Genomic DNA, 24,349 nt, shown 5'->3' with positions numbered 1-24,349 from the left:
GCCCGGGCTGTCGCTCTCCCTCCGAGCACACAGTTTGCCTCACCTAGGGTCCGCTCGTGTTTCCGTAAGCTGGACTCTTTCCAGTAGACAGGCCTGCCTCATCCCACGCCCTGAAAGACAAACGTCTTTCAGTGAGAAGGTGATTTATTGCGGGTGCACAGGCAAGCGACTGGAGAAATCTTCCCCAAACCAGTTCACAGTGAAAATGGGAGCTCGGGATTTTATTGGGGAGGGGGGGGAAGGGGGGAGGAAAGGGGGTAGTTGAGAAAAAAACAAGAAAAAGACAAGTGATGCCAGGGGACTATGAGGAGGGATGTGCAGTTTCTCAGTCCTGTGCTGCCTTGAGCCCACCCGACATGTCCTTGATCTCTGCGGCTAATAAACCACAAATTAGATGTCGTCGTGCAGGTGCAAGGCTTTCACGGCTCCTTTCTCAGCCGACAGCTCAAGGATGTCAAGCTTTTTTGTCCCCGAGGAAAGTTACAGATTGACACCCTTCTGTCTAGTTTTGCTTTGCGACGTGATCTTACTCCCGTAAGCAAAGCTGAGAAGGTCTGGCTCGCGTCCCTCAGGGAACTGAGTGCAAAGAGCAGCGGTGCCCCGGCGTGTGTTCGCCAAGCGCAACGAGCGTGCCGCGAAGGTGGGGGGTTGTCGATGTGGGAGGAGTGGGGTGAGGGGGTGGGGGGGCATATGGGGACCTCTTAGAGTTTTGAATGTAACGTTTAAAAACAATAAAGAGATCGTAGGGGGAAAAAAAACAAATAGATGAGTAGAAAACCAGCTCAATGAGTGTATTAGAAATTTCAGAGCTGCCTAAGTGAAGAGATTTAACCATATGTGATTAAAATCATTTAAGGGCGGTGGACTTGGCCCAGTGGTTAGGGCGTCCGTCTACCACATGGGAGGTCCAAGGTTCAATCCCCGGGCCTCCTTGACCCGTGTGGAGCTGGCCCACGCGCAGTGCTGATGCGTGCAAGGAGTGCCGTGCCACACAGGGGTGTCCCCCGCGTAGGGGAGCCCCACGCGCAAGGAGTGCGCCCCGTAAAGAGAACCACCCAGCGCGAAAGAAAGTGCAGCCTGCCCAGGAATGGCACCACCCACATGGAGAGCTGAGAAGATGATGCTACAAAAAGAAACACAGATTCCCGTGCCACGGACAAAGAAGATGCAGCAAATAGACACAGAACAGACAACGGGGGGGGGGGGGGGGGTGGTGAAGGAGAGAAATAAATAAATCTTTTAAAAAATCATTGACTATTTCACCCATTTTATCATCTCAGGATGTTAAGGACACCCCCCATACAGCTTCCACATTTCGGCTAGGACCTCACCCCATCGTGCCTGCCCTGTTTTTAATCTCTTTTTCTTTTTTTCCTAATAAAGGTTACAGCAACACGGAGTCAGCGAACCTGTACCTGGCGTCGGACGGACAGTATTCCCTGCAGGGCATCATCACGTACTACGACGAGCACGTCTGGCATATCTTCACGCACCTGGAGCTGGCCGTCAGGGAAGGGGAGAACCAGAACCACCGAGCCCTGGGCAGACCCAAGGGAGGCCTCTTCCGGGTAGCGTCCCATCCCGGGGCAGACTCACGTGGGCACGGGGGGTGCCGGAGCCGCGGGGGACACCAGGGAGCCGTCGCGCTCTGCACAAAACACGCCAGGCGCACGGCGTCCCCGGTCACGGTGCAGCAGCGGCCGCGTCCCTAGAGCCAGGGGCCCCAAGGGGTGTCTCCTCCCAGCCGCTGAAGGTGCCGGGCAGGTTCCGCGTGTGAGGCCGACAGGAGCAAGGCACGGCCGCAGCTGGAATCAAGCAAGAGGGGAGACAGGGAGACAGAGAAAGCGGGAAAGACGGGGAGGGAGGGAGAGGGAGAGGGAGGCAGGGGAGGGTACAGAGAAATAGAAGGGGGAGAGAGAGAGGTGATAGAGGGACCCAGAGAGAAAGAGAGGGAAGAGGGGGACACAGAGAAAGGGAGGGAGGGAGAGCAACACAGACGAGGGACAGAGAAATAGGAGAGAGATAAGCAGGGGCACAGAGAGAAAGAGACAGAAGGATGGACACAGGAGGGAAAGAGAGGGAGGGAGACAGATGAATGAGGAGGGAGAGAATCGGGAAGGCACAGAGAAATAGAAGAGAGAGAGGTAAATAGAGGGACACAGAAGGAGAGAGGAAAAGGGGAAGACGGAGAGGGGGAGGGAGAGCAAGACAGACTGGGTACAGAGAAATAGGAGAGAGATAAGCAAGGATACAGAGAGAAAGAGACAGAAGGATGGACACAGAGAGGGAGACAGGCTGGGGAGGGTACAGAGAAAGAGAAGAGAGGAAGTTAAATAAACAGATGGACAGACAGACAAAGAGAAGGAGACACAAAAAGACAGAGAGAGAGACAAAGAGAGGGAAGGAGAGGGAGGGAGAGAGGGGGGAGGGAGAGGGAGGTAGCCAGGGGAGGGTAAAGACAAATAGAGAAAGAGGAGAGAAACAGAAGGACAGAGAGACAAAGAGAAAGAGACAGAAGAGAGATGGACACTGAGAGACAGCAGTGGCTGAGAGGGAAAAGGAGATGGAGCGACAGCGAGTGAGGGAGAGTGAACCAGAGAGCTCCTCAGAAGGGGAGCTGCTTGGCGCAAGAGCTCCTCAGTGGGAGAGCTGCTCAGAAGGGGAGCTGCTCGGCAGGAGAGCTGCATGGAAGGAGAGATGCTCAGAGGGAGGGCTGCTCAGTGGGAGAGATGCTCGGAAGGAGAGCTCCTCGGTGGGAGAGCTGCTCGGCGGGAGAGCTGCTCGGTGGGAGAGTTCCTCAGAAGGAGAGCTGCTTGGCAGGAGAGCTCCTCGGAAGGAGAGATGCTCAGAGGGAGAGCTGCTCAGTGGGAGAGCTGCTTGGAAGGAGAGTTGCTCAGTGGGAGAGATGCTCGGAAGGAGACCTCCTCGGTGGGAGAGCTGCTCGGTGGGATTGCTGCTCGGCGGGAGAGTTCTTCTTCGGAAGGAGACCTCCTCGGAAGGAGAGCTGCTCAGCAGGAGAGATGCTCGGAAGGAGACCTCCTCGGTGGGAGAGCTGCTCGGTGGGAGAGCTGCTCGCGCAGAGAGTTCCTCAGAAGGAGAGCTCCTCGGAAGGAGAGATGCTCAGAGGGAGAGCTGTTCAGTGGGAGAGCTCCTCGGAAAGAGAGATGCTCAGAGGGAGAGCTGCTCGGTGGGAGAGCTGCTCGGCAGGAGAGCTGTTAGAAGGAGAGCTCCTTGGAAGGAGAGCTGCTGGGTGGGAGAGCTGCTCGGAAGGGGAGCTGCTCGGTGGGAGAGCTGCTCAGAAGGGGAGCTGCTTGGCGGGGGAGCGCATGGAAGGAGAGATGCTCAGAGGGAGGGCTGCTTGGTGGGAGAGATGCTCAATGGGAGAGCTGCATGGAAGGGGAGCTGCTCAGCGGGAGAGCTCCTCAGAAGGGGAGCTGCTCAGAAGGGGAGCTGCTTGGCGCTAGAGCTGCTTGGCGGAAGAGCTGCTCAGAAAGAGAGCTCTTAAGAAGGAGAGCTCCTCGGAAGGAGAGCTCCTCTGTGGGAGAGCTGCTCAGAAGGGGAGCTGCTCGGAAGGGGAGCTGCTTGGAAGGCCATGGGAGGACGAGCAGGTCCAGGCTGGGGGGTGCTCACAGCAAGGCAAGAGAGGGGCTCTCCACTGGAGGGACCTTCGGAAAGGAACTCAGAAAAAAGGACTCACAGTCCACCTGGCCGGGGTGTCTGGGGAGTGCCAAGAGCCTAGAGGAGGCATTGGAGCAGAGGGGGCTGTGCCTGGGGGTGCGGCCTTGGGTGCGAGCCTGGGCGTGGGCACTCTGAGGGGCGTCCGGGCAGCCCTCCCGCTCCCCCGTCGAGGGGCACAAACCCAAATGACCGGGCAGGCCGGGCCCAGAGCGGGTGCCACGGCTTTCAAAGCACGTTCACGCAGAACTCCTTGGGGTGAAATCAGCACGACGCGGACGTAACCCTAAGCACGCCGATGTGCCTGGAGCGCGCGTATAAGGTTGTGCACCTGCCGTTCTGCCCACTCGGGGCACATTTCATCACCCCAGAAGGAGCCTCCCCCCCAGTCTCTGCCACCCGCCCCCCGTTCCCTGGATCCCACCCTCGGGCTGTCGGGGCACGGGCAGTCACAACAGGTGGGCTCGGGGCCGGGCAGCGCTCACGCAGCCTCATCCCCTCAAGGCGGGCCCTGCTGCTGCGTCAGGACTGGACGTCTCCTCTCCCCAGGCCAGTCGGCACCCCTCCCCTCCTGGGCCACCTGGTACCCCCCTTTCCCCCCAGGCCACCCTCACCCCATTTCTCTCCCCCCAGGCCGCCTGTTACCCAGAACCCCCACTGCCCTCACCCCGGGCTACCTGGTACCCCCTTCTCTCCACATCCCCCTTCTCCTGACCCCAACGCCTTCTCCTCTTCCCACACCCCTTGTCCTCTTCCTACTCCCCTGATCCTGTCACCTCCTCTTCCCACTTCCCTTCCCCTGTCCCGTCCCTCTTCCCCTTTCCCCCCTCCCCGTTCCCCTCCCCCATCCCCGTCCCTCTTCCCCTCTCGCCATCTCCCTTCTCCTCTCCCAGACCCCCTTTTCCTGATCCCATCCCCCTTCTCCTCTCTCCCACACCCCTTGTCCTCTGCCTCGTCCCCCGTCCCCCTTCCCCCTTCCCTCTCCCCTCCCCCTCCTCTCCCTGAGCCCCTCCCATCTCCCCACCCCTTTCCCCTGTCCCTGCTCCCCTCCTCGTCTCCTCACCCCTCTCCCCTTCCCGTCCCAATCCTCCTTTGCCTCTCCCTGCCCCCCTTCTACCTTCCAGACCCCCTTCTCTTGATCCCATCCCCCTTCTAATCTCACCCACACACCTTCCCCTCTCCCAACCCCCTTCTCCTGCCCCCCGTCACCCATCCGCTCTCCCCATCCCCCTTCTCCTCTCTCCCACACCCCTTGTCCCCTCCTCATCCCCCTTCCCATCTCCCCACCCCTTTCCCCTCTCCCCACCCCCCTTCTCCTCGCCCCATCCCCCCTCTCCACTCCAGGACCCTCTTCTCCTGATCCATCCCCTTCTCCTCTTACCCACGTGCCTTTTTCTTCTCCCCACCCCCCCCTCCCCTCTCCAGGCCCCCTTTCCCCTGTCCCTTCCCCTCTCCCTGCCCCCCTTCTACCCTCTCTACCCCCTTCTCCTAATCCCATCCTCTTCTCATCTCCTCCACATACCTCCTCCTCTCCCCGACCCCCTTGCCCTCTCCCCACCCCCTTTCCCCTGTCCCCGTCATGTCATATGTCATCCCCCTTCTCTCCCTGATGCCCCTCCCCTCTCCCCCTCTCCCTTCCCCTGTCCCAGTCCGCCTTCTCCTCTCCCGGACCCTCTTCTGATCCCATCCCCCTTCTCTTTTCCCCCACATGACCTTCCCCTCTCCCTGTCCCCTTTCCCCTGTCGGGGTCCCCTTTCTCCCTCCCCACCCCCCCTCTCCTCTCCCAGACCCCCTTCTCCTGATCTCGTCCCATTTCTTCCCTCTCCCACACTCCTTTCCCCTCTCCCCATCCCCCTTCTCCTCTCCCTGCCCGCTTCTCCTCTTCCAACCCGCTTTCCACTGTCCCAGACCCCTTTTCTCCCCTCCCCCCTTTCCCCATCCCCCCTCTCCACTGGGGGGGGCCCTTCTCCTGATCCCACCCCCTTCTCCTCTCCCCCACATGCCGTTCCCCTCTCCCCACCCCCCTTCCCCTCTCCGGGCCCCCTTTCCCCTGTCCCGGCCCCCCTTCTCCTCTCCCGCACACCCCCTGGTCCTCTCCCTGTCCCCCTTCTCCTGACCCCGGCAGGCCTCCCAAGCGCGGCTCCCCCCGGGGCTCGCTGGTCCTCCTGGTAAAGGAGGGCCGTTCCATCTTCCCTCCAATGAGGCAGCTCCCCGGGGGCTCTGGAGAAGCAGAAGCCCGACTGATTGGAGGCGCAGCCTCTCGGCGCTGCCTGGGGGGCCGGCCGGCGCAGCGCTGGACCTTTCCGGGGTCTGCCTGGGAGCTTCCAACAGCCGGGTCTCTTCCGAGCTTCTGGAGGCCAGCAATCCAGCCCCAAGGCAGCGGGGCGGGGCCTGCCAGCTCCAGGGAAGGCTCCTGCAGGTCTAGCGCGGGGCCCTGCGCTCCGGGGCCCTGCGCTCCGGGGCCCTGCGCTCCGGGGCCCTGCGCTCCGGGGCCCTGCGCTCCGGGGCCCTGCGCTCCGGGGCCCTGCGCTCCGGGGCCCTGCGCTGAGGCCTCGTGGCTACAGACTCTGCCGCGTCTTCACGGGGCCTGACCTCTCTGCCTTCGGGCTCCCCTCTCTTTGCACGCGGCCTGTCCCTGGAGGTAGGGCCCACCCGGATCTAGGAGAGTTAAACCGCATCCGCGCCAACCGTCCTCCCAAGTTCCGAGGCTCCAGGTGGACTTCAAAGGGGGCAGCACCGTCCAACCCAGAGCACGCGGGTAGCCCCGGCCGCTCCCCGAGACGCGGCGCACAGCTCGCCCCCACGCGGGATCCGTGCGCCCTCAGACCCCGCCCGCTCTGTTTCAGGGCTGCTTGTACCACAGCAAGGCGGCGACGCTGCGCTTCATGCACTGCATGCACAGCATCAGCAAGCTGACCGCGCGCCACGTGGCCTCCGCCTTGGACCTGTCCCGCTTCTCCTCCGCCTGCGACCTGGGAGGTGCGTGCCCGCCCCGCGCGCGCGCGCTCTTGCGGGAGCCGGCGCCCGGCGCTCCTTCCCCTTTGCTTTCTCGGATCCCCGCCCCGCCGCCGCTGGACAAAACGGGGTTGACCTCTTGGGGCATCTAAATCCCGCCCTGGTGGGCCCCAGATCTTGCAGCTGTTCCCGGGTTCTGGAAGGCTCCTGGGACCGGCCCACGGAGTTTACAACACCCATCCTGCGGAGAGGATGTGGCTCAAGTGGCCGAGCGCCTGCTTCCCGCGCATGACGTCCTGGGCTTGATCCCCACCACTTCCTAAAAACAAACGATAAAAACAAACCGACTCTTACTGGGGAGCAGGTGGGGCTCAGTGGTTGAGCGCCTGCCTCCCACATGCGGTTCCAGGTTCTGTCCCGGGTATCTCCTTAAAACAGAAGCAGATGCCCGTGCTGGTAGCTGCCAAGTGCTGGAGGGTCCCCTGCGCTCCCCCACCACAGGGTCTGACCACGCCCCTCTCCCCCTCTCCCCCTCCCTGGCCTCCCGTCCTACCCCAGAACAGTTGATGGAGGGGAAAGGGTGAGACGGGCTGGGGGTCCCTGGCAGACTCCTGTGCAGCCACGCCCCTCTGGGGCCTCAGAGACCACCCTGGGTGGCTGCACGCCCATGGCCTGTCTGAGTTGGGGGTCCTTGAGCCCCACGAGGCGTTCCTTTTTTTTTTTTAGCAATTTTTTTGTCTTTTTTTTTTTTTTAAGATACATAGATCACACAAAATGTTACATTAAAAATATACATATACATAAAACATAGCCCCCACCCCCCTCACCCCACTCCTCCCACATCAACCACCTCTTTCATCATCGTGGCACGTTCATTGCATTTGGTGAATACATTTTGGAGCACTGCTGCACCGCACGGACTATAATTCACATTGTAGTTGACACTCTCCCCCAGTCCATTCAGTGGGTTATGGCAAGATATATAATGTCCACCATCTGTCCCTGCAGCACCACCCAGGACAACTCCAAGTCCCGAAAATGCCCCCACATCACATCTCTTCTTCCCTCACCCTGCCCTCAGCAGCTGCCGTGGCCACTGTCTCCACATCAGTGCTACAGTTTCTTCCATTGCTAGAGGCACAACAGATGGAGAGCTTGGAATCCCAATGGTCCTGTTCCCTGGGGGCTTGGGGACAGCAAGAGAGGGTGCTCTGCAGCTCCGCCTGGGAGACCCTACCTGGGCAACTGCAGACCTTTTGTTGTATTTATTTATTTATTATACTTTTTAAAATTAAAGTTAATAGATCACAAAGAACTTTACATTAAAACACACAAAAAGACATAAAAAACATGAGGTTCCCCTATACCCCCTCCCCACCCCTGCCCCTTCATTTTTGTAAATTGTAGTTTTTGAAGATACATACATCACAAAAAATATATTACATTAAAAAATATAAGAGGTTCCTTTACACCTCCCAACTCCCCCACCCCACTCCTCCCACACCAACACCCTCCCCCATCCCAGGGTCCACAGGATGGAGGGATAAAATATGGATTAGAGTGGACTTACTGACATTCTACTATGGAACTATTGTGATTATAATGGAAGTAATTGTATCATGGATGTGGAGACAGTGGCTACAGTAGCTGCTGAGGGCAGGGAGAGGGAAGAAGAGAAATGATGTGGGGGCATTTTCGGGACCTGGAGTTGTCCTGGGTGGTGCTGCAGGGACAGATGCTGTACATTGTATGTCCTGCCATGGCCCACTGGGTGGACTGGGGGAGAGTGTAGGCTACAACCTAAACGATCATCCATGTGGTGCAGACGTGCTGCAAAGTGGGCTCACCGAGTGCGATGAGTGTGCAAAACTGCTTTTAATTACACCGATGAGGCGGTGGCGGGAGCCAGGGCAAGCTGGGTTCCTTCCACGAGGCAGAGCGAGGACACTTGGTGGCAAGGGCTGATGTAGCACGTGTAGCCAGGGTCACCTCTCCGGAACCAAAAGGCAAGGCTCCCTTTTGTCGCCCGTTGTCCGGTGTCCTAGGCACGTCACTCACTGATTCTTGAAACTTGCTTGGTCAGAGGAGTACTGGGGCGACTCATGGTCAGTCCTTTGCAGCTCGTCACACATTTTATCTTGAGTGCTGTTACAAATAGGACAGGTCGTCTGCATTAGTCAGCCAAAGGGGTGCTGATGCAAAATACCAGAAATTGGTTGGTTTTCATAAAGGGTATGCATTTGGGGTAGGAGCTTACAGATCCCAGGCCATAAAGCATAAGTTACTTGCCTCACCAAAGTCTGTTTCCACGTGTTGGAGCAAGATGGCTGCTGACGTCTGCCAGGGTTCAGGCTTCCTGGGCTCAGCTCCTGTTTCCTCCACAAGGTCAGCTGCAGACTATGAGGCTCTCTAGGCTTTGCTTCTCTCCACAAGGTCAGCTGTAGACTATCAGGTGAATGACTCTGCCTCTCTGCCTGGGGCTCCAGCTTCAGCATCAAACTGCAACATCGAAACTCCAACATTAAAAACCCTCCACTCTGTCCTCTGCCTTTTATCTATGAGTCTCCACCCACCAAGGGGCGGGGACTCAACACTCTAATGACGTGGCCCAATCAAAGCCCTCATCATAACTTAATCATGCCCAGGTACAGACCAGATCACAAACATAATCCAATATCTAATTTTTGGAATTTGTAACTATGTCACACTGCTACAGTGTTTCTCTGATTTCTAACATCTTCTTCCCACAGAGGAAGTTTGGTTAAACTATAATGTAAACATAGTATCTGCAGATATAAACTGTATCTGTAAAGTGTAGTGGAAACAGAGTATGTCTAAGACTGTATGTCTCTGTCTGCCAGGGATGCTGTAACAAAGTACCACAGACCAGAGGGCTGAAGCAAGGGAAATTTATTCTCTCTCAGTTCTGGAGGCCGCAAGTTCCAGGCGCCCTCCGAAAGGGGAGAAACTGTTCCCCGCCTCAGCCCTGGCGGCTGGTGGGTGGCCGCCATCCTTGGCATTCCTTGGCTCATGTGGCGTCACTTTGCCTCTGTCCATGTCCCACTTCTTATGAGGACAGCAGTCAAACCGGGTCAGAACCTGTGCCCCTCCCATTTGGCCCCATCCTCCTTAATACAATCTTCCAAATCCCTATTTACAAATAAGCCCCTTGAATATGCCTTTTGGGGGGACACAGTTCAATCCACAACACTATGGATAAGAACTATAAAAGATGAACGTTAAATAGAGTATAAAAAAACAGTCCAGAAGCCAAAGCGGCTCAGGGTTTGACCACTGGCTTTGCACATAAGAGGTCCTGGATTTGATCCCAGGTGCCTAAAAAAAAAAATAGTCCACCAAGGCCACCCTCAGAGAACCCCCATTTTGTAGGGCACTGACTCGGGGTGGCTGGAATCACCGACACACCCCGAGAGCCCCTTCCCTTTCAGGCTCTGGGAGGAATTTGTATTTCTGCACCTACCAGTTAGGTGAACTCCGGCTCCTACAGCTGTGTATCGGGAAGACAAAGAGTTTTCCTTCCCCCGAGACGAGGAGATAGGTTTGCTTTGGAGGCTGGATTGAGGTTTAATGCAGCTGCAAACAGCAGGGGAACTTTTCTCTCCCTGCCATGTGGAAAACTCTAGGTGTGGAACTGACCCCTGAGAGGGCGTCTCCCTCTCCAGGGCCCCTGGCTGTTTCCAGCTGCAGTTTAGCATCCTTCCTCCCAGGGGCCCAGAGTGGCTGCTCCGGCACCAGCCATTGCATCTGCATCCCTGTAGAAGGAAGGTCAAGGGGAGAGCGAGGAACCCCCGGGCTTCCTTCTAAGGGTTCTCCCCCCACCTGCTGATACCACCTTGACCAGACCCAGCTCACGCCGTTCTGCTCCTGGGAGGCTGCGAGCCCAGCGTGGCACACCGCCACTGGATAGCTTCGTTTCTCAGCCTCCGTTTCGTTTTCGCCCCCACCGGCCCTTGGAGCCTCGCCAAGGGCTGCCGCGGCTGCAAAGCCCATCTCTGCTGTCCCGCAGGCTGCACAGGGGCGCTGGCCCACGAGCTCGTCCGGCGGTACCCGCACCTGAAGGTCACGGTGTTCGACCTCCCGGAGGTCATCCAGCAGGCCGAGAGTTTCCAGCCCGAGGGGTGGCCGCAGATGGCCCGCGTCAGCTTCCTGCCCGGTACGTCTCGTTTGCCCCCCCCCCAACACCCGCGAACCGCGCCCACCCCTCTGTGCATGGAGAACGTGGGCCCGTTTTCCCACATCCACTGCAGGGGGGGGGCGGCGCAGGGTTGACGGGGCTGGACATGGGGGGGGCGACAGCCAGATGAGCCTCTGTGGGGGTGTGGGACTGAGGGCACGACAGCTGTGTCAGAAACGACCTAGGTTAGATAGAAGGTAGAAGTGCCCAGGGGGTGACAGCAGCCTCCGTAAGAGGGAAACTCTGCACATCCTGGTGACTCAGCTCCGTCGGCCTTGCCCAAAGGCAGGTGGGACTCGGATACTTTTTTTTTTTCTCTAAAGATTTATGATTTATTTATTTCTCTCCCTTTTCCCCCTCTGTCTGCTCTTGTGTCCATTCGCTGCGTGTTCTTCTGTGACCGCTTCTATCCTTACCAGCAGCACCGGGAATCTGTGTTTCTTTGTGTTGCGTCATCTTGTTGTGTCAGCTCTCTGTGTGTGCGGCGCCACTCCTGGGCAGGCTGCACTTTCTTTCGCGCTGGGCGGCTCTCCTTATGGGGCACACTCCTTGCGCGTGGGGCTCCCCTACGTGGGGGACACCCCTGCATGGCAGGGCACTCCTTGCGCACATCAGCGCTGCACATGGCCAGCTCCACATGGGTCAAGGAGGCCCGGGGTTTGAGTCGCGGACCTCCCATGTGGTAGGTGGATGTTCTATCTGTTGAGCCACGTCCACTTCCCTCAGATACTTCTAGCCCAGTGTTTTCTCGATGCCATTCTAATTCATAAAAAAGAAAGCGTTAAGTCACCTTAAAACTTGAGACAGAACTGCTATTCCTTTGCCATATCTCCAAAAAAAGGAAAGGCACAATAAAGGCAAAACCGAACCCAAAACCAAACCAAAACCAAGCACGCCCTTTTCCTGCAGCTCTCTAGGACCTCGACCTCCCTCTGTCCCTCCACCAGCAAACCTTGTGTCCACATCCCCACCCTTTCATTCTCTCAGGCCAACGTACATCTTTCTCTTTATCTTGATACACTTTTTTTTTACACTTTCTTTTATTAATGTTAATACTGTTTTATTAACATTGGTACTTTTTATACCTTTTTATTAATGTTAATAGATCACAAAGAATGTTACATTAAAAACAATTTAAAAAAACATAAAAGACATAACAGGTTCATATAAATCCCACCCCCCACCCCCCACCCCATCCTTTTTATAAACTGTATTTTTTTGAAGATAGATACATCACAAAAAATGTGACATTAAAAAACGTAAGAGGACTACAGTTTGCATTGTAGTTTACACTCTGTGTCTTGCACAGTTTTGTAAGTTATGACAAAATACTTATCTTAATGTATTTTGTCTCCAAGGGTAGCAAATGTAGCTCAGTAGTTGAGTGCCTACTTTCTTTTTTTTTTTGTCTTTATTTATTTTTTAATGTTAGTAGCAACGCTCCAAAATGGATTCATCAATTGCAACAAATGTACCACAGTCATGAAGGATGTTGTTAGTTTGGGAAAGTTTGGGAGGGGGAAAGAAGGAGGCATATAAGAACCCCTTATAATTTTTATGTGGCATTTATGTGATCTAAAGCTTCTTTAACAATAAACATTTTTTTTAAAAAAGCAAAAAAGGGAAGCGGTCTTGGCCCAGTGGATAGGGCGTCCGTCTACCACATGGGAGGTCCGCGGTTCAAGCCCCGGGCCTCCTTGACCCATGTGGAGCTGGCCCATGCGCAGTGCTGATGCGCGCAAGGAGTGCCCTGCCACGCAGGGGTGTCCCCCGCGTAGGGGAGCCCCACGCGCAAGGAGTGCACCCATAAGGAGAGCCGCCCAGCGCGAAAGAAAGAGCAGCCTGCCCAGGAGTGGCGCCGCCCACACTTCCCGTGCCGCTGAAGACAACAGAAGCGGACAAAGAAACAAGACGCAGCAAATAGACACAGAGAACAGACAACGGGGGGAGGGGGGAATTAAATAAAATAAATAAATCTTTAAAAAAAAAAACAAACTTCAGAGGTTCCCGTCTACCCCCCACCCCCACCCCCTCCTCCCTCACCAACAGCCTCCCCCATCACCGTGGCACACCCATGGCGCTCAGTGAGCACTTTATATCTCCTGCCGTGACCCCCAGCCTGGACGGGGGGAGAGTGAACTACAGGGTAAACTCTAATCCACGCCGTGCAGCAGCGCCCTCGGCGTGCGGTGAGCCGCCTCACATCCTCTGTGACACGCAGCAGCTCGTGAATCAATGAATAAAAAGGACCTGCTGCCCGGGAGGCTTTCAGCAAGGGACACTTTTCTCTCAAGTTCTAGGGCAAGAAGCCAGAAATCCAGGGGCGGCCAGGGCTGGGCTCCGCGGGGCCCCAGCTGTCACCCCAGGCTCTGCTTGTCGTGCCTCCCTCTCCCCCCCCCCCCCCCGCGGGCGTCCGTCCTCTTTCCCCTTCTTTGGGACATCGGGGCACGGCCGTCGCGGGGTCCTGCTGCACCCACAGACCTCCGATTTCCCAACAGTCGCAGAACCCGGGGCGCAGGGTGTCTGTGAGTTACCTTGTCGTGCCAGCAATTTTGGAGCAAATGCCCCGCAGCACCCGACCCTGCGGCCTGAGTGTCGGGACCCCTGGGCGCTCTCTCCTTCAGGGCCCGCCCCTCGCCTCCTGCAGGGAGGGCCCCACCTTGCCTTGGGGGACAGAATCTGCGGACCCCAGGTTCCCTGGGCCCACGCAATCTGCCCTGACCCTGACGCACAGCCGCGGCCTTTTTGCCAGGAGGGAGCTGCGGTGGCCCCAGCATCCCCAACCCCGGAAAGCCCCCCGTTTCCCCCTGGGGTCCCTCTCCTCTCCCACCCGGGACCCAGGCCTCCCGCGCCGCCATCCCAAGGAGACCGCCCCCGTTTCGGCGCGGCTCACGGCTCTGCCGCGTCCTCCGTCCTCCAGGTAACTTCTTCACCGACGCGCTGCCCGAAGCGGAGCTCTACATCCTCTCCAGAATTGTGCACTACTGGCCGGACGACAAGGTGCACGCGCTGCTGAGCCGAATCGCAGAGCGATGCAAACCAGGTGAGACCCGGCCGCGTCTCCTCGGGGTTAAAAATAAAAGGAGCTGCAGGAGAAGAAAAGGGGCGAGCCCACACCCCGGCCCTCCCTCGCCCTGCCCGGCTTCTCACCTCGCCACGCGCCCCGGGTCTTGGGCTGCAGGCTGCGCCGCGCCGGCACCAAGGCCCAGAAGCGCCGCCCAGTACCAGCAGCTCCTGGAGGCCCACGGCTTCCTGTAGGTGCAGGCGAGAGCCACGGGCAGCCCCCCCCCCCCCCCCCCGGGCACCGTGCCGGCGGCCCTCCAAAAGCGGGGACCCTGACCCCCGCCCCGGGGCGCGCGTCGAGGGCAGCACAACTCGCCATCTGTTCCCTGGTCCCCGGGAAGAACGGCACAGGATTCAGCAATTCCGGCTTTATCTTCAGCAATTCCGACCGGCGACGGTTTTCCACCCCCCTGCGCAATGACCTTGAGCCCGCCGATTCAGACCCAAGGAGGGAAAACAGCACCCCTGGGGTGCTCTCCACGCGTGGGAACCCCGAGCCCCCAGCACGGCTGGCAGCCGGCTGCCACGGCTGATTTCCTGTCTGTACGCTCATCAGACCGCCGGTTAAGCTTCCCTGGGATGCCGAGGACAAGGCGGGCCCGGCTTGCCACAAGCCTGCGGGTTCTGCGGGGACGCGCGGGGCAACAGACGCGTGTCGCCGCGGGTGCGTCCCGCCGGCCTCTGCGGGGAAACTGCACCACACGGCATCCTGCCCCGCAGCCCCTGGCACCCGCCTCTTGGGCTGTGCTCACGTTGAGGACGGGAAAGGGCCCCCCAGGGCGTGGAAATGGACCTCATCGGGGCAGGGGCCCTAAAAAGGGCAGGACAGGACCCCCTTCCACTGAGGCCGCTGGGCAGAACCTGTGCCTGCTGCGGGTCCAACTCCGTAATATCTAAGAGAATGTCGTGCCTGCTCAGTGCCTGCACTGGATCCAACCCTCTAGCTATCTAAATAGAATGTCGTCCCTACTCAGTGCGTGCAGTGGATCCAACGCTCTAGCTATCTAAATAGAATGTCGTCCCTGCTCAGCGCGTGCAGTGGATCCAACCCTCTAGCTGTCTAAATAGAATGTCGTCCCTGCTCAGTGCGTGCAGTGGATCCAACCCTCTAGCTATCTAAATAGAATGTCGTCCCTGCTCAGTGCGTGCAGTGGATCCAACGCTCTAGCTGTCTAAATAGAATGTCGTCCCTGCTCAGCGCGTGCAGTGGATCCAACCCTCTAGCTGTCTAAATAGAATGTCGTCCCTGCTCAGTGCGTGCAGTGGATCCAACGCTCTAGCTATCTAAATAGAATGTCGTCCCTGCTCAGCGCGTGCAGTGGATCCAACCCTCTAGCTGTCTAAATAGAATGTCGTCCCTGCTCAGTGCGTGCAGTGGATCCAACCCTCTAGCTGTCTAAATAGAATGTCGTCCCTGCTCAGTGCGTGCAGTGGATCCAACCCTCTAGCTGTCTAAATAGAATGTCGTCCCTACTCAGTGCGTGCAGTGGAGCCAACCCTCTAGCTGTCTAAATAGAATGTCGTCCCTACTCAGTGCGTGCAGTGGATCCAACCCTCTAGCTGTCTAAATAGAATGTCGTCCCTGCTCAGTGCGTGCAGTGGATCCAACCCTCTAGCTGTCTAAATAGAATGTCGTCCCTGCTCAGTGCGTGCACTGGATCCAACCCTCTAGCTGTCTAAATAGAATGTCGTCCCTACTCAGTGCGTGCAGTGGATCCAACGCTCTAGCTGTCTAAATAGAATGTCGTCCCTACTCAGTGCGTGCAGTGGATCCAACCCTCTAGCTGTCTAAATAGAATGTCGTCCCTGCTCAGTGCGTGCAGTGGATCCAACCCTCTAGCTGTCTAAATAGAATGTCGTCCCTGCTCAGTGCGTGCAGTGGAGCCAACCCTCTAGCTGTCTAAATAGAATGTCGTCCCTCCTCAGTGCGTGCAGTGGAGCCAACCCTCTAGCTGTCTAAATAGAATGTCGTCCCTACTCAGTGCGTGCAGTGGATCCAACCCTCTAGGTATCTAAATAGAATGTCGTCCCTGCTCAGTGCGTGCAGTGGAGCCAACCCTCTAGCTGTCTAAATAGAATGTCGTCCCTGCTCAGTGCGTGCAGTGGATCCAACCCTCTAGCTGTCTAAATAGAATGTCGTCCCTGCTCAGTGCGTGCACTGGATCCAACCCTCTAGCTGTCTAAATAGAATGTCGTCCCTACTCAGTGCGTGCAGTGGATCCAACGCTCTAGCTGTCTAAATAGAATGTCGTCCCTGCTCAGTGCCTGCACTGGATCCAACCCTCTAGCTGTCTAAATAGAATGTCGTCCCTGCTCAGTGCGTGCAGTGGATCCAACCCTCTAGCTGTCTAAATAGAATGTCGTCCCTGCTCAGTGCGTGCAGTGGAGCCAACCCTCTAGCTGTCTAAATAGAATGTCGTCCCTCCTCAGTGCGTGCAGTGGATCCAACCCTCTAGCTGTCTAAATAGAATGTCGTCCCTACTCAGTGCGTGCAGTGGATCCAACCCTCTAGGTATCTAAATAGAATGTCGTCCCTGCTCAGTGCGTGCAGTGGAGCCAACCCTCTAGCTGTCTAAATAGAATGTCGTCCCTGCTCAGTGCGTGCAGTGGATCCAACCCTCTAGCTGTCTAAATAGAATGTCGTCCCTGCTCAGTGCGTGCAGTGGATCCAACCCTCTAGCTGTCTAAATAGAATGTCGTCCCTGCTCAGTGCGTGCAGTGGATCCAACCCTCTAGCTATCTAAATAGAATGTCGTCCCTGCTCAGTGCGTGCAGTGGATCCAACCCTCTAGCTGTCTAAATAGAATGTCGTCCCTACTCAGTGCGTGCAGTGGAGCCAACCCTCTAGCTGTCTAAATAGAATGTCGTCCCTACTCAGTGCGTGCAGTGGATCCAACCCTCTAGCTGTCTAAATAGAATGTCGTCCCTGCTCAGTGCGTGCAGTGGATCCAACCCTCTAGCTGTCTAAATAGAATGTCGTCCCTACTCAGTGCGTGCACTGGATCCAACCCTCTAGCTGTCTAAATAGAATGTCGTCCCTACTCAGTGCGTGCAGTGGAGCCAACCCTCTAGCTGTCTAAATAGAATGTCGTCCCTGCTCAGTGCGTGCAGTGGAGCCAACCCTCTAGCTGTCTAAATAGAATGTCGTCCCTGCTCAGTGCGTGCAGTGGATCCAACCCTCTAGCTGTCTAAATAGAATGTCGTCCCTGCTCAGTGCGTGCAGTGGATCCAACCCTCTAGCTGTCTAAATAGAATGTCGTCCCTGCTCAGTGCGTGCAGTGGATCCAACCCTCTAGCTGTCTAAATAGAATGTCGTCCCTGCTCAGTGCGTGCAGTGGATCCAACCCTCTAGCTGTCTAAATAGAATGTCGTCCCTGCTCAGTGCGTGCAGTGGATCCAACCCTCTAGCTGTCTAAATAGAATGTCGTCCCTGCTCAGTGCGTGCAGTGGAGCCAACCCTCTAGCTGTCTAAATAGAATGTCGTCCCTGCTCAGTGCGTGCAGTGGAGCCAACCCTCTAGCTGTCTAAATAGAATGTCGTCCCTGCTCAGTGCGTGCAGTGGAGCCAACCCTCTAGCTGTCTAAATAGAATGTCGTCCCTGCTCAGTGCGTGCAGTGGATCCAACCCTCTAGCTATCTAAATAGAATGTCGTCCCTGCTCAGTGCGTGCAGTGGATCCAACCCTCTAGCTGTCTAAATAGAATGTCGTCCCTGCTCAGCGCGTGCAGTGGATCCAACCCTCTAGCTGTCTAAATAGAATGTCGTCCCTACTCAGTGCGTGCAGTGGATCCAACGCTCTAGCTGTCTAAATAGAATGTCGTCCCTACTCAGTGCGTGCAGTGGATCCAACCCTCTAGCTGTCTAAATAGAATGTCGTCCCTGCTCAGTGCGTGCAGTGGATCCAACCCTCTAGCTGTCTAAATAGAATGTCGTCCCTGCTCAGCGCGTGCAGTGGATCCAACCCTCTAGCTGTCTAAATAGAATGTCGTCCCTACTCAGTGCGTGCAGTGGATCCAACCCTCTAGCTGTCTAAATAGAATGTCGTCCCTACTCAGTGCGTGCAGTGGATCCAACGCTCTAGCTGTCTAAATAGAATGTCGTCCCTGCTCAGTGCCTGCACTGGATCCAACCCTCTAGCTGTCTAAATAGAATGTCGTCCCTGCTCAGTGCGTGCAGTGGATCCAACCCTCTAGCTGTCTAAATAGAATGTCGTCCCTGCTCAGTGCGTGCAGTGGAGCCAACCCTCTAGCTGTCTAAATAGAATGTCGTCCCTCCTCAGTGCGTGCAGTGGAGCCAACCCTCTAGCTGTCTAAATAGAATGTCGTCCCTACTCAGTGCGTGCAGTGGATCCAACCCTCTAGGTATCTAAATAGAATGTCGTCCCTGCTCAGTGCGTGCAGTGGAGCCAACCCTCTAGCTGTCTAAATAGAATGTCGTCCCTGCTCAGTGCGTGCAGTGGATCCAACCCTCTAGCTGTCTAAATAGAATGTCGTCCCTGCTCAGTGCGTGCACTGGATCCAACCCTCTAGCTGTCTAAATAGAATGTCGTCCCTACTCAGTGCGTGCAGTGGATCCAACGCTCTAGCTGTCTAAATAGAATGTCGTCCCTGCTCAGTGCCTGCACTGGATCCAACCCTCTAGCTGTCTAAATAGAATGTCGTCCCTGCTCAGTGCGTGCAGTGGATCCAACCCTCTAGCTGTCTAAATAGAATGTCGTCCCTGCTCAGTGCGTGCAGTGGAGCCAACCCTCTAGCTGTCTAAATAGAATGTCGTCCCTCCTCAGTGCGTGCAGTGGAGCCAACCCTCTAGCTGTCTAAATAGAATGTCGTCCCTACTCAGTGCGTGCAGTGGATCCAACCCTCTAGGTATCTAAATAGAATGTCGTCCCTGCTCAGTGCGTGCAGTGGAGCCAACCCTCTAGCTGTCTAAATAGAATGTCGTCCCTGCTCAGTGCGTGCAGTGGATCCAACCCTCTAGCTGTCTAAATAGAATGTCGTCCCTGCTCAGTGCGTGCAGTGGATCCAACCCTCTAGCTGTCTAAATAGAATGTCGTCCCTGCTCAGTGCGTGCAGTGGATCCAACCCTCTAGCTATCTAAATAGAATGTCGTCCCTGCTCAGTGCGTGCAGTGGATCCAACCCTCTAGCTGTCTAAATAGAATGTCGTCCCTACTCAGTGCGTGCAGTGGAGCCAACCCTCTAGCTGTCTAAATAGAATGTCGTCCCTGCTCAGTGCGTGCAGTGGATCCAACCCTCTAGCTGTCTAAATAGAATGTCGTCCCTGCTCAGTGCGTGCAGTGGATCCAACCCTCTAGCTGTCTAAATAGAATGTCGTCCCTACTCAGTGCGTGCACTGGATCCAACCCTCTAGCTGTCTAAATAGAATGTCGTCCCTACTCAGTGCGTGCAGTGGAGCCAACCCTCTAGCTGTCTAAATAGAATGTCGTCCCTGCTCAGTGCGTGCAGTGGAGCCAACCCTCTAGCTGTCTAAATAGAATGTCGTCCCTGCTCAGTGCGTGCAGTGGATCCAACCCTCTAGCTGTCTAAATAGAATGTCGTCCCTGCTCAGTGCGTGCAGTGGATCCAACCCTCTAGCTGTCTAAATAGAATGTCGTCCCTGCTCAGTGCGTGCAGTGGATCCAACCCTCTAGCTGTCTAAATAGAATGTCGTCCCTGCTCAGTGCGTGCAGTGGATCCAACCCTCTAGCTATCTAAATAGAATGTCGTCCCTGCTCAGTGCGTGCAGTGGAGCCAACCCTCTAGCTGTCTAAATAGAATGTCGTCCCTGCTCAGTGCGTGCAGTGGATCTAACCCTCTAGCTGTCTAAATAGAATGTCGTCCCTGCTCAGTGCGTGCAGTGGAGCCAACCCTCTAGCTGTCTAAATAGAATGTCGTCCCTGCTCAGTGCGTGCAGTGGATCCAACCCTCTAGCTATCTAAATAGAATGTCGTCCCTGCTCAGTGCGTGCAGTGGATCCAACCCTCTAGCTGTCTAAATAGAATGTCGTCCCTGCTCAGCGCGTGCAGTGGATCCAACCCTCTAGCTGTCTAAATAGAATGTCGTCCCTACTCAGTGCGTGCAGTGGATCCAACGCTCTAGCTGTCTAAATAGAATGTCATCCCTACTCAGTGCGTGCAGTGGATCCAACCCTCTAGCTGTCTAAATAGAATGTCGTCCCTGCTCAGTGCGTGCAGTGGATCCAACCCTCTAGCTGTCTAAATAGAATGTCGTCCCTGCTCAGCGCGTGCAGTGGATCCAACCCTCTAGCTGTCTAAATAGAATGTCGTCCCTACTCAGTGCGTGCAGTGGATCCAACCCTCTAGCTGTCTAAATAGAATGTCGTCCCTACTCAGTGCGTGCAGTGGATCCAACGCTCTAGCTGTCTAAATAGAATGTCGTCCCTGCTCAGTGCCTGCACTGGATCCAACCCTCTAGCTGTCTAAATAGAATGTCGTCCCTGCTCAGTGCGTGCAGTGGATCCAACCCTCTAGCTGTCTAAATAGAATGTCGTCCCTGCTCAGTGCGTGCAGTGGAGCCAACCCTCTAGCTGTCTAAATAGAATGTCGTCCCTCCTCAGTGCGTGCAGTGGAGCCAACCCTCTAGCTGTCTAAATAGAATGTCGTCCCTACTCAGTGCGTGCAGTGGCTCCAACCCTCTAGGTATCTAAATAGAATGTCGTCCCTGCTCAGTGCGTGCAGTGGAGCCAACCCTCTAGCTGTCTAAATAGAATGTCGTCCCTGCTCAGTGCGTGCAGTGGATCCAACCCTCTAGCTGTCTAAATAGAATGTCGTCCCTGCTCAGTGCGTGCACTGGATCCAACCCTCTAGCTGTCTAAATAGAATGTCGTCCCTACTCAGTGCGTGCAGTGGATCCAACGCTCTAGCTGTCTAAATAGAATGTCGTCCCTGCTCAGTGCCTGCACTGGATCCAACCCTCTAGCTGTCTAAATAGAATGTCGTCCCTGCTCAGTGCGTGCAGTGGATCCAACCCTCTAGCTGTCTAAATAGAATGTCGTCCCTGCTCAGTGCGTGCAGTGGAGCCAACCCTCTAGCTGTCTAAATAGAATGTCGTCCCTCCTCAGTGCGTGCAGTGGAGCCAACCCTCTAGCTGTCTAAATAGAATGTCGTCCCTACTCAGTGCGTGCAGTGGATCCAACCCTCTAGGTATCTAAATAGAATGTCGTCCCTGCTCAGTGCGTGCAGTGGAGCCAACCCTCTAGCTGTCTAAATAGAATGTCGTCCCTGCTCAGTGCGTGCAGTGGATCCAACCCTCTAGCTGTCTAAATAGAATGTCGTCCCTGCTCAGTGCGTGCAGTGGAGCCAACCCTCTAGCTGTCTAAATAGAATGTCGTCCCTGCTCAGTGCGTGCAGTGGAGCCAACCCTCTAGCTGTCTAAATAGAATGTCGTCCCTACTCAGTGCGTGCAGTGGATCCAACCCTCTAGGTATCTAAATAGAATGTCGTCCCTGCTCAGTGCGTGCAGTGGAGCCAACCCTCTAGCTGTCTAAATAGAATGTCGTCCCTGCTCAGTGCGTGCAGTGGATCCAACCCTCTAGCTGTCTAAATAGAATGTCGTCCCTGCTCAGTGCGTGCAGTGGATCCAACCCTCTAGCTGTCTAAATAGAATGTCGTCCCTGCTCAGTGCGTGCAGTGGATCCAACCCTCTAGCTATCTAAATAGAATGTCGTCCCTGCTCAGTGCGTGCAGTGGATCCAACCCTCTAGCTGTCTAAATAGAATGTCGTCCCTACTCAGTGCGTGCAGTGGAGCCAACCCTCTAGCTGTCTAAATAGAATGTCGTCCCTACTCAGTGCGTGCAGTGGATCCAACCCTCTAGCTGTCTAAATAGAATGTCGTCCCTGCTCAGTGCGTGCAGTGGATCCAACCCTCTAGCTGTCTAAATAGAATGTCGTCCCTACTCAGTGCGTGCACTGGATCCAACCCTCTAGCTGTCTAAATAGAATGTCGTCCCTACTCAGTGCGTGCAGTGGAGCCAACCCTCTAGCTGTCTAAATAGAATGTCGTCCCTGCTCAGTGCGTGCAGTGGAGCCAACCCTCTAGCTGTCTAAATAGAATGTCGTCCCTGCTCAGTGCGTGCAGTGGATCCAACCCTCTAGCTGTCTAAATAGAATGTCGTCCCTGCTCAGTGCGTGCAGTGGATCCAACCCTCTAGCTGTCTAAATAGAATGTCGTCCCTGCTCAGCGCGTGCAGTGGATCCAACCCTCTAGCTGTCTAAATAGAATGTCGTCCCTACTCAGTGCGTGCAGTGGATCCAACGCTCTAGCTGTCTAAATAGAATGTCGTCCCTACTCAGTGCGTGCAGTGGATCCAACCCTCTAGCTGTCTAAATAGAATGTCGTCCCTGCTCAGTGCGTGCAGTGGATCCAACCCTCTAGCTGTCTAAATAGAATGTCGTCCCTGCTCAGCGCGTGCAGTGGATCCAACCCTCTAGCTGTCTAAATAGAATGTCGTCCCTACTCAGTGCGTGCAGTGGATCCAACCCTCTAGCTGTCTAAATAGAATGTCGTCCCTACTCAGTGCGTGCAGTGGATCCAACCCTCTAGGTATCTAAATAGAATGTCGTCCCTGCTCAGTGCGTGCAGTGGAGCCAACCCTCTAGCTGTCTAAATAGAATGTCGTCCCTGCTCAGTGCGTGCAGTGGATCCAACCCTCTAGCTGTCTAAATAGAATGTCGTCCCTGCTCAGTGCGTGCACTGGATCCAACCCTCTAGCTGTCTAAATAGAATGTCGTCCCTACTCAGTGCGTGCAGTGGATCCAACCCTCTAGCTGTCTAAATAGAATGTCGTCCCTGCTCAGTGCGTGCACTGGATCCAACCCTCTAGCTGTCTAAATAGAATGTCGTCCCTACTCAGTGCGTGCAGTGGATCCAACGCTCTAGCTGTCTAAATAGAATGTCGTCCCTGCTCAGTGCCTGCACTGGATCCAACCCTCTAGCTGTCTAAATAGAATGTCGTCCCTGCTCAGTGCGTGCAGTGGATCCAACCCTCTAGCTGTCTAAATAGAATGTCGTCCCTGCTCAGTGCGTGCAGTGGAGCCAACCCTCTAGCTGTCTAAATAGAATGTCGTCCCTCCTCAGTGCGTGCAGTGGAGCCAACCCTCTAGCTGTCTAAATAGAATGTCGTCCCTACTCAGTGCGTGCAGTGGATCCAACCCTCTAGGTATCTAAATAGAATGTCGTCCCTGCTCAGTGCGTGCAGTGGAGCCAACCCTCTAGCTGTCTAAATAGAATGTCGTCCCTGCTCAGTGCGTGCAGTGGATCCAACCCTCTAGCTGTCTAAATAGAATGTCGTCCCTGCTCAGTGCGTGCAGTGGATCCAACCCTCTAGCTATCTAAATAGAATGTCGTCCCTGCTCAGTGCGTGCAGTGGATCCAACCCTCTAGCTGTCTAAATAGAATGTCGTCCCTACTCAGTGCGTGCAGTGGAGCCAACCCTCTAGCTGTCTAAATAGAATGTCGTCCCTACTCAGTGCGTGCAGTGGATCCAACCCTCTAGCTGTCTAAATAGAATGTCGTCCCTGCTCAGTGCGTGCAGTGGATCCAACCCTCTAGCTGTCTAAATAGAATGTCGTCCCTACTCAGTGCGTGCACTGGATCCAACCCTCTAGCTGTCTAAATAGAATGTCGTCCCTACTCAGTGCGTGCAGTGGAGCCAACCCTCTAGCTGTCTAAATAGAATGTCGTCCCTGCTCAGTGCGTGCAGTGGAGCCAACCCTCTAGCTGTCTAAATAGAATGTCGTCCCTGCTCAGTGCGTGCAGTGGATCCAACCCTCTAGCTGTCTAAATAGAATGTCGTCCCTGCTCAGTGCGTGCAGTGGATCCAACCCTCTAGCTGTCTAAATAGAATGTCGTCCCTGCTCAGTGCGTGCAGTGGATCCAACCCTCTAGCTGTCTAAATAGAATGTCGTCCCTGCTCAGTGCGTGCAGTGGAGCCAACCCTCTAGCTGTCTAAATAGAATGTCGTCCCTGCTCAGTGCGTGCAGTGGAGCCAACCCTCTAGCTGTCTAAATAGAATGTCGTCCCTGCTCAGTGCGTGCAGTGGAGCCAACCCTCTAGCTGTCTAAATAGAATGTCGTCCCTGCTCAGTGCGTGCAGTGGAGCCAACCCTCTAGCTGTCTAAATAGAATGTCGTCCCTGCTCAGTGCGTGCAGTGGATCCAACCCTCTAGCTGTCTAAATAGAATGTCGTCCCTGCTCAGTGCGTGCAGTGGATCCAACCCTCTAGCTGTCTAAATAGAATGTCGTCCCTGCTCAGTGCGTGCAGTGGATCCAACCCTCTAGCTGTCTAAATAGAATGTCGTCCCTGCTCAGTGCGTGCAGTGGATCCAACCCTCTAGCTGTCTAAATAGAATGTCGTCCCTGCTCAGTGCGTGCAGTGGAGCCAACCCTCTAGCTGTCTAAATAGAATGTCGTCCCTGCTCAGTGCGTGCAGTGGAGCCAACCCTC

The 24,349-nt window shown here is 55.6% G+C and overlaps 1 protein-coding gene across 1 annotated transcript in view; it reads left to right on the top strand.

Moving 5' to 3' along the window:
• LOC101437075 (probable bifunctional dTTP/UTP pyrophosphatase/methyltransferase protein) overlaps window positions 1-24,349 on the top strand; it is a 54,730-nt gene that overhangs the window by 16,182 nt on the left and 14,199 nt on the right. The window contains 4 exon segments of the mRNA XM_058291033.2: window positions 1,384-1,568; window positions 6,522-6,654; window positions 10,658-10,804; window positions 13,746-13,868. Coding sequence (XP_058147016.1) covers window positions 1,384-1,568; window positions 6,522-6,654; window positions 10,658-10,804; window positions 13,746-13,868 — 588 coding nt within the window.

Source organism: Dasypus novemcinctus, chromosome X, assembly GCF_030445035.2.
Source record: "Dasypus novemcinctus isolate mDasNov1 chromosome X, mDasNov1.1.hap2, whole genome shotgun sequence".
Taxonomy (NCBI): Eukaryota; Metazoa; Chordata; class Mammalia; order Cingulata; family Dasypodidae; genus Dasypus; species Dasypus novemcinctus.
The sequence above is the reverse complement of the archived record's forward strand: the minus strand, read 5'-3'. Positions and strand labels throughout refer to the sequence as shown.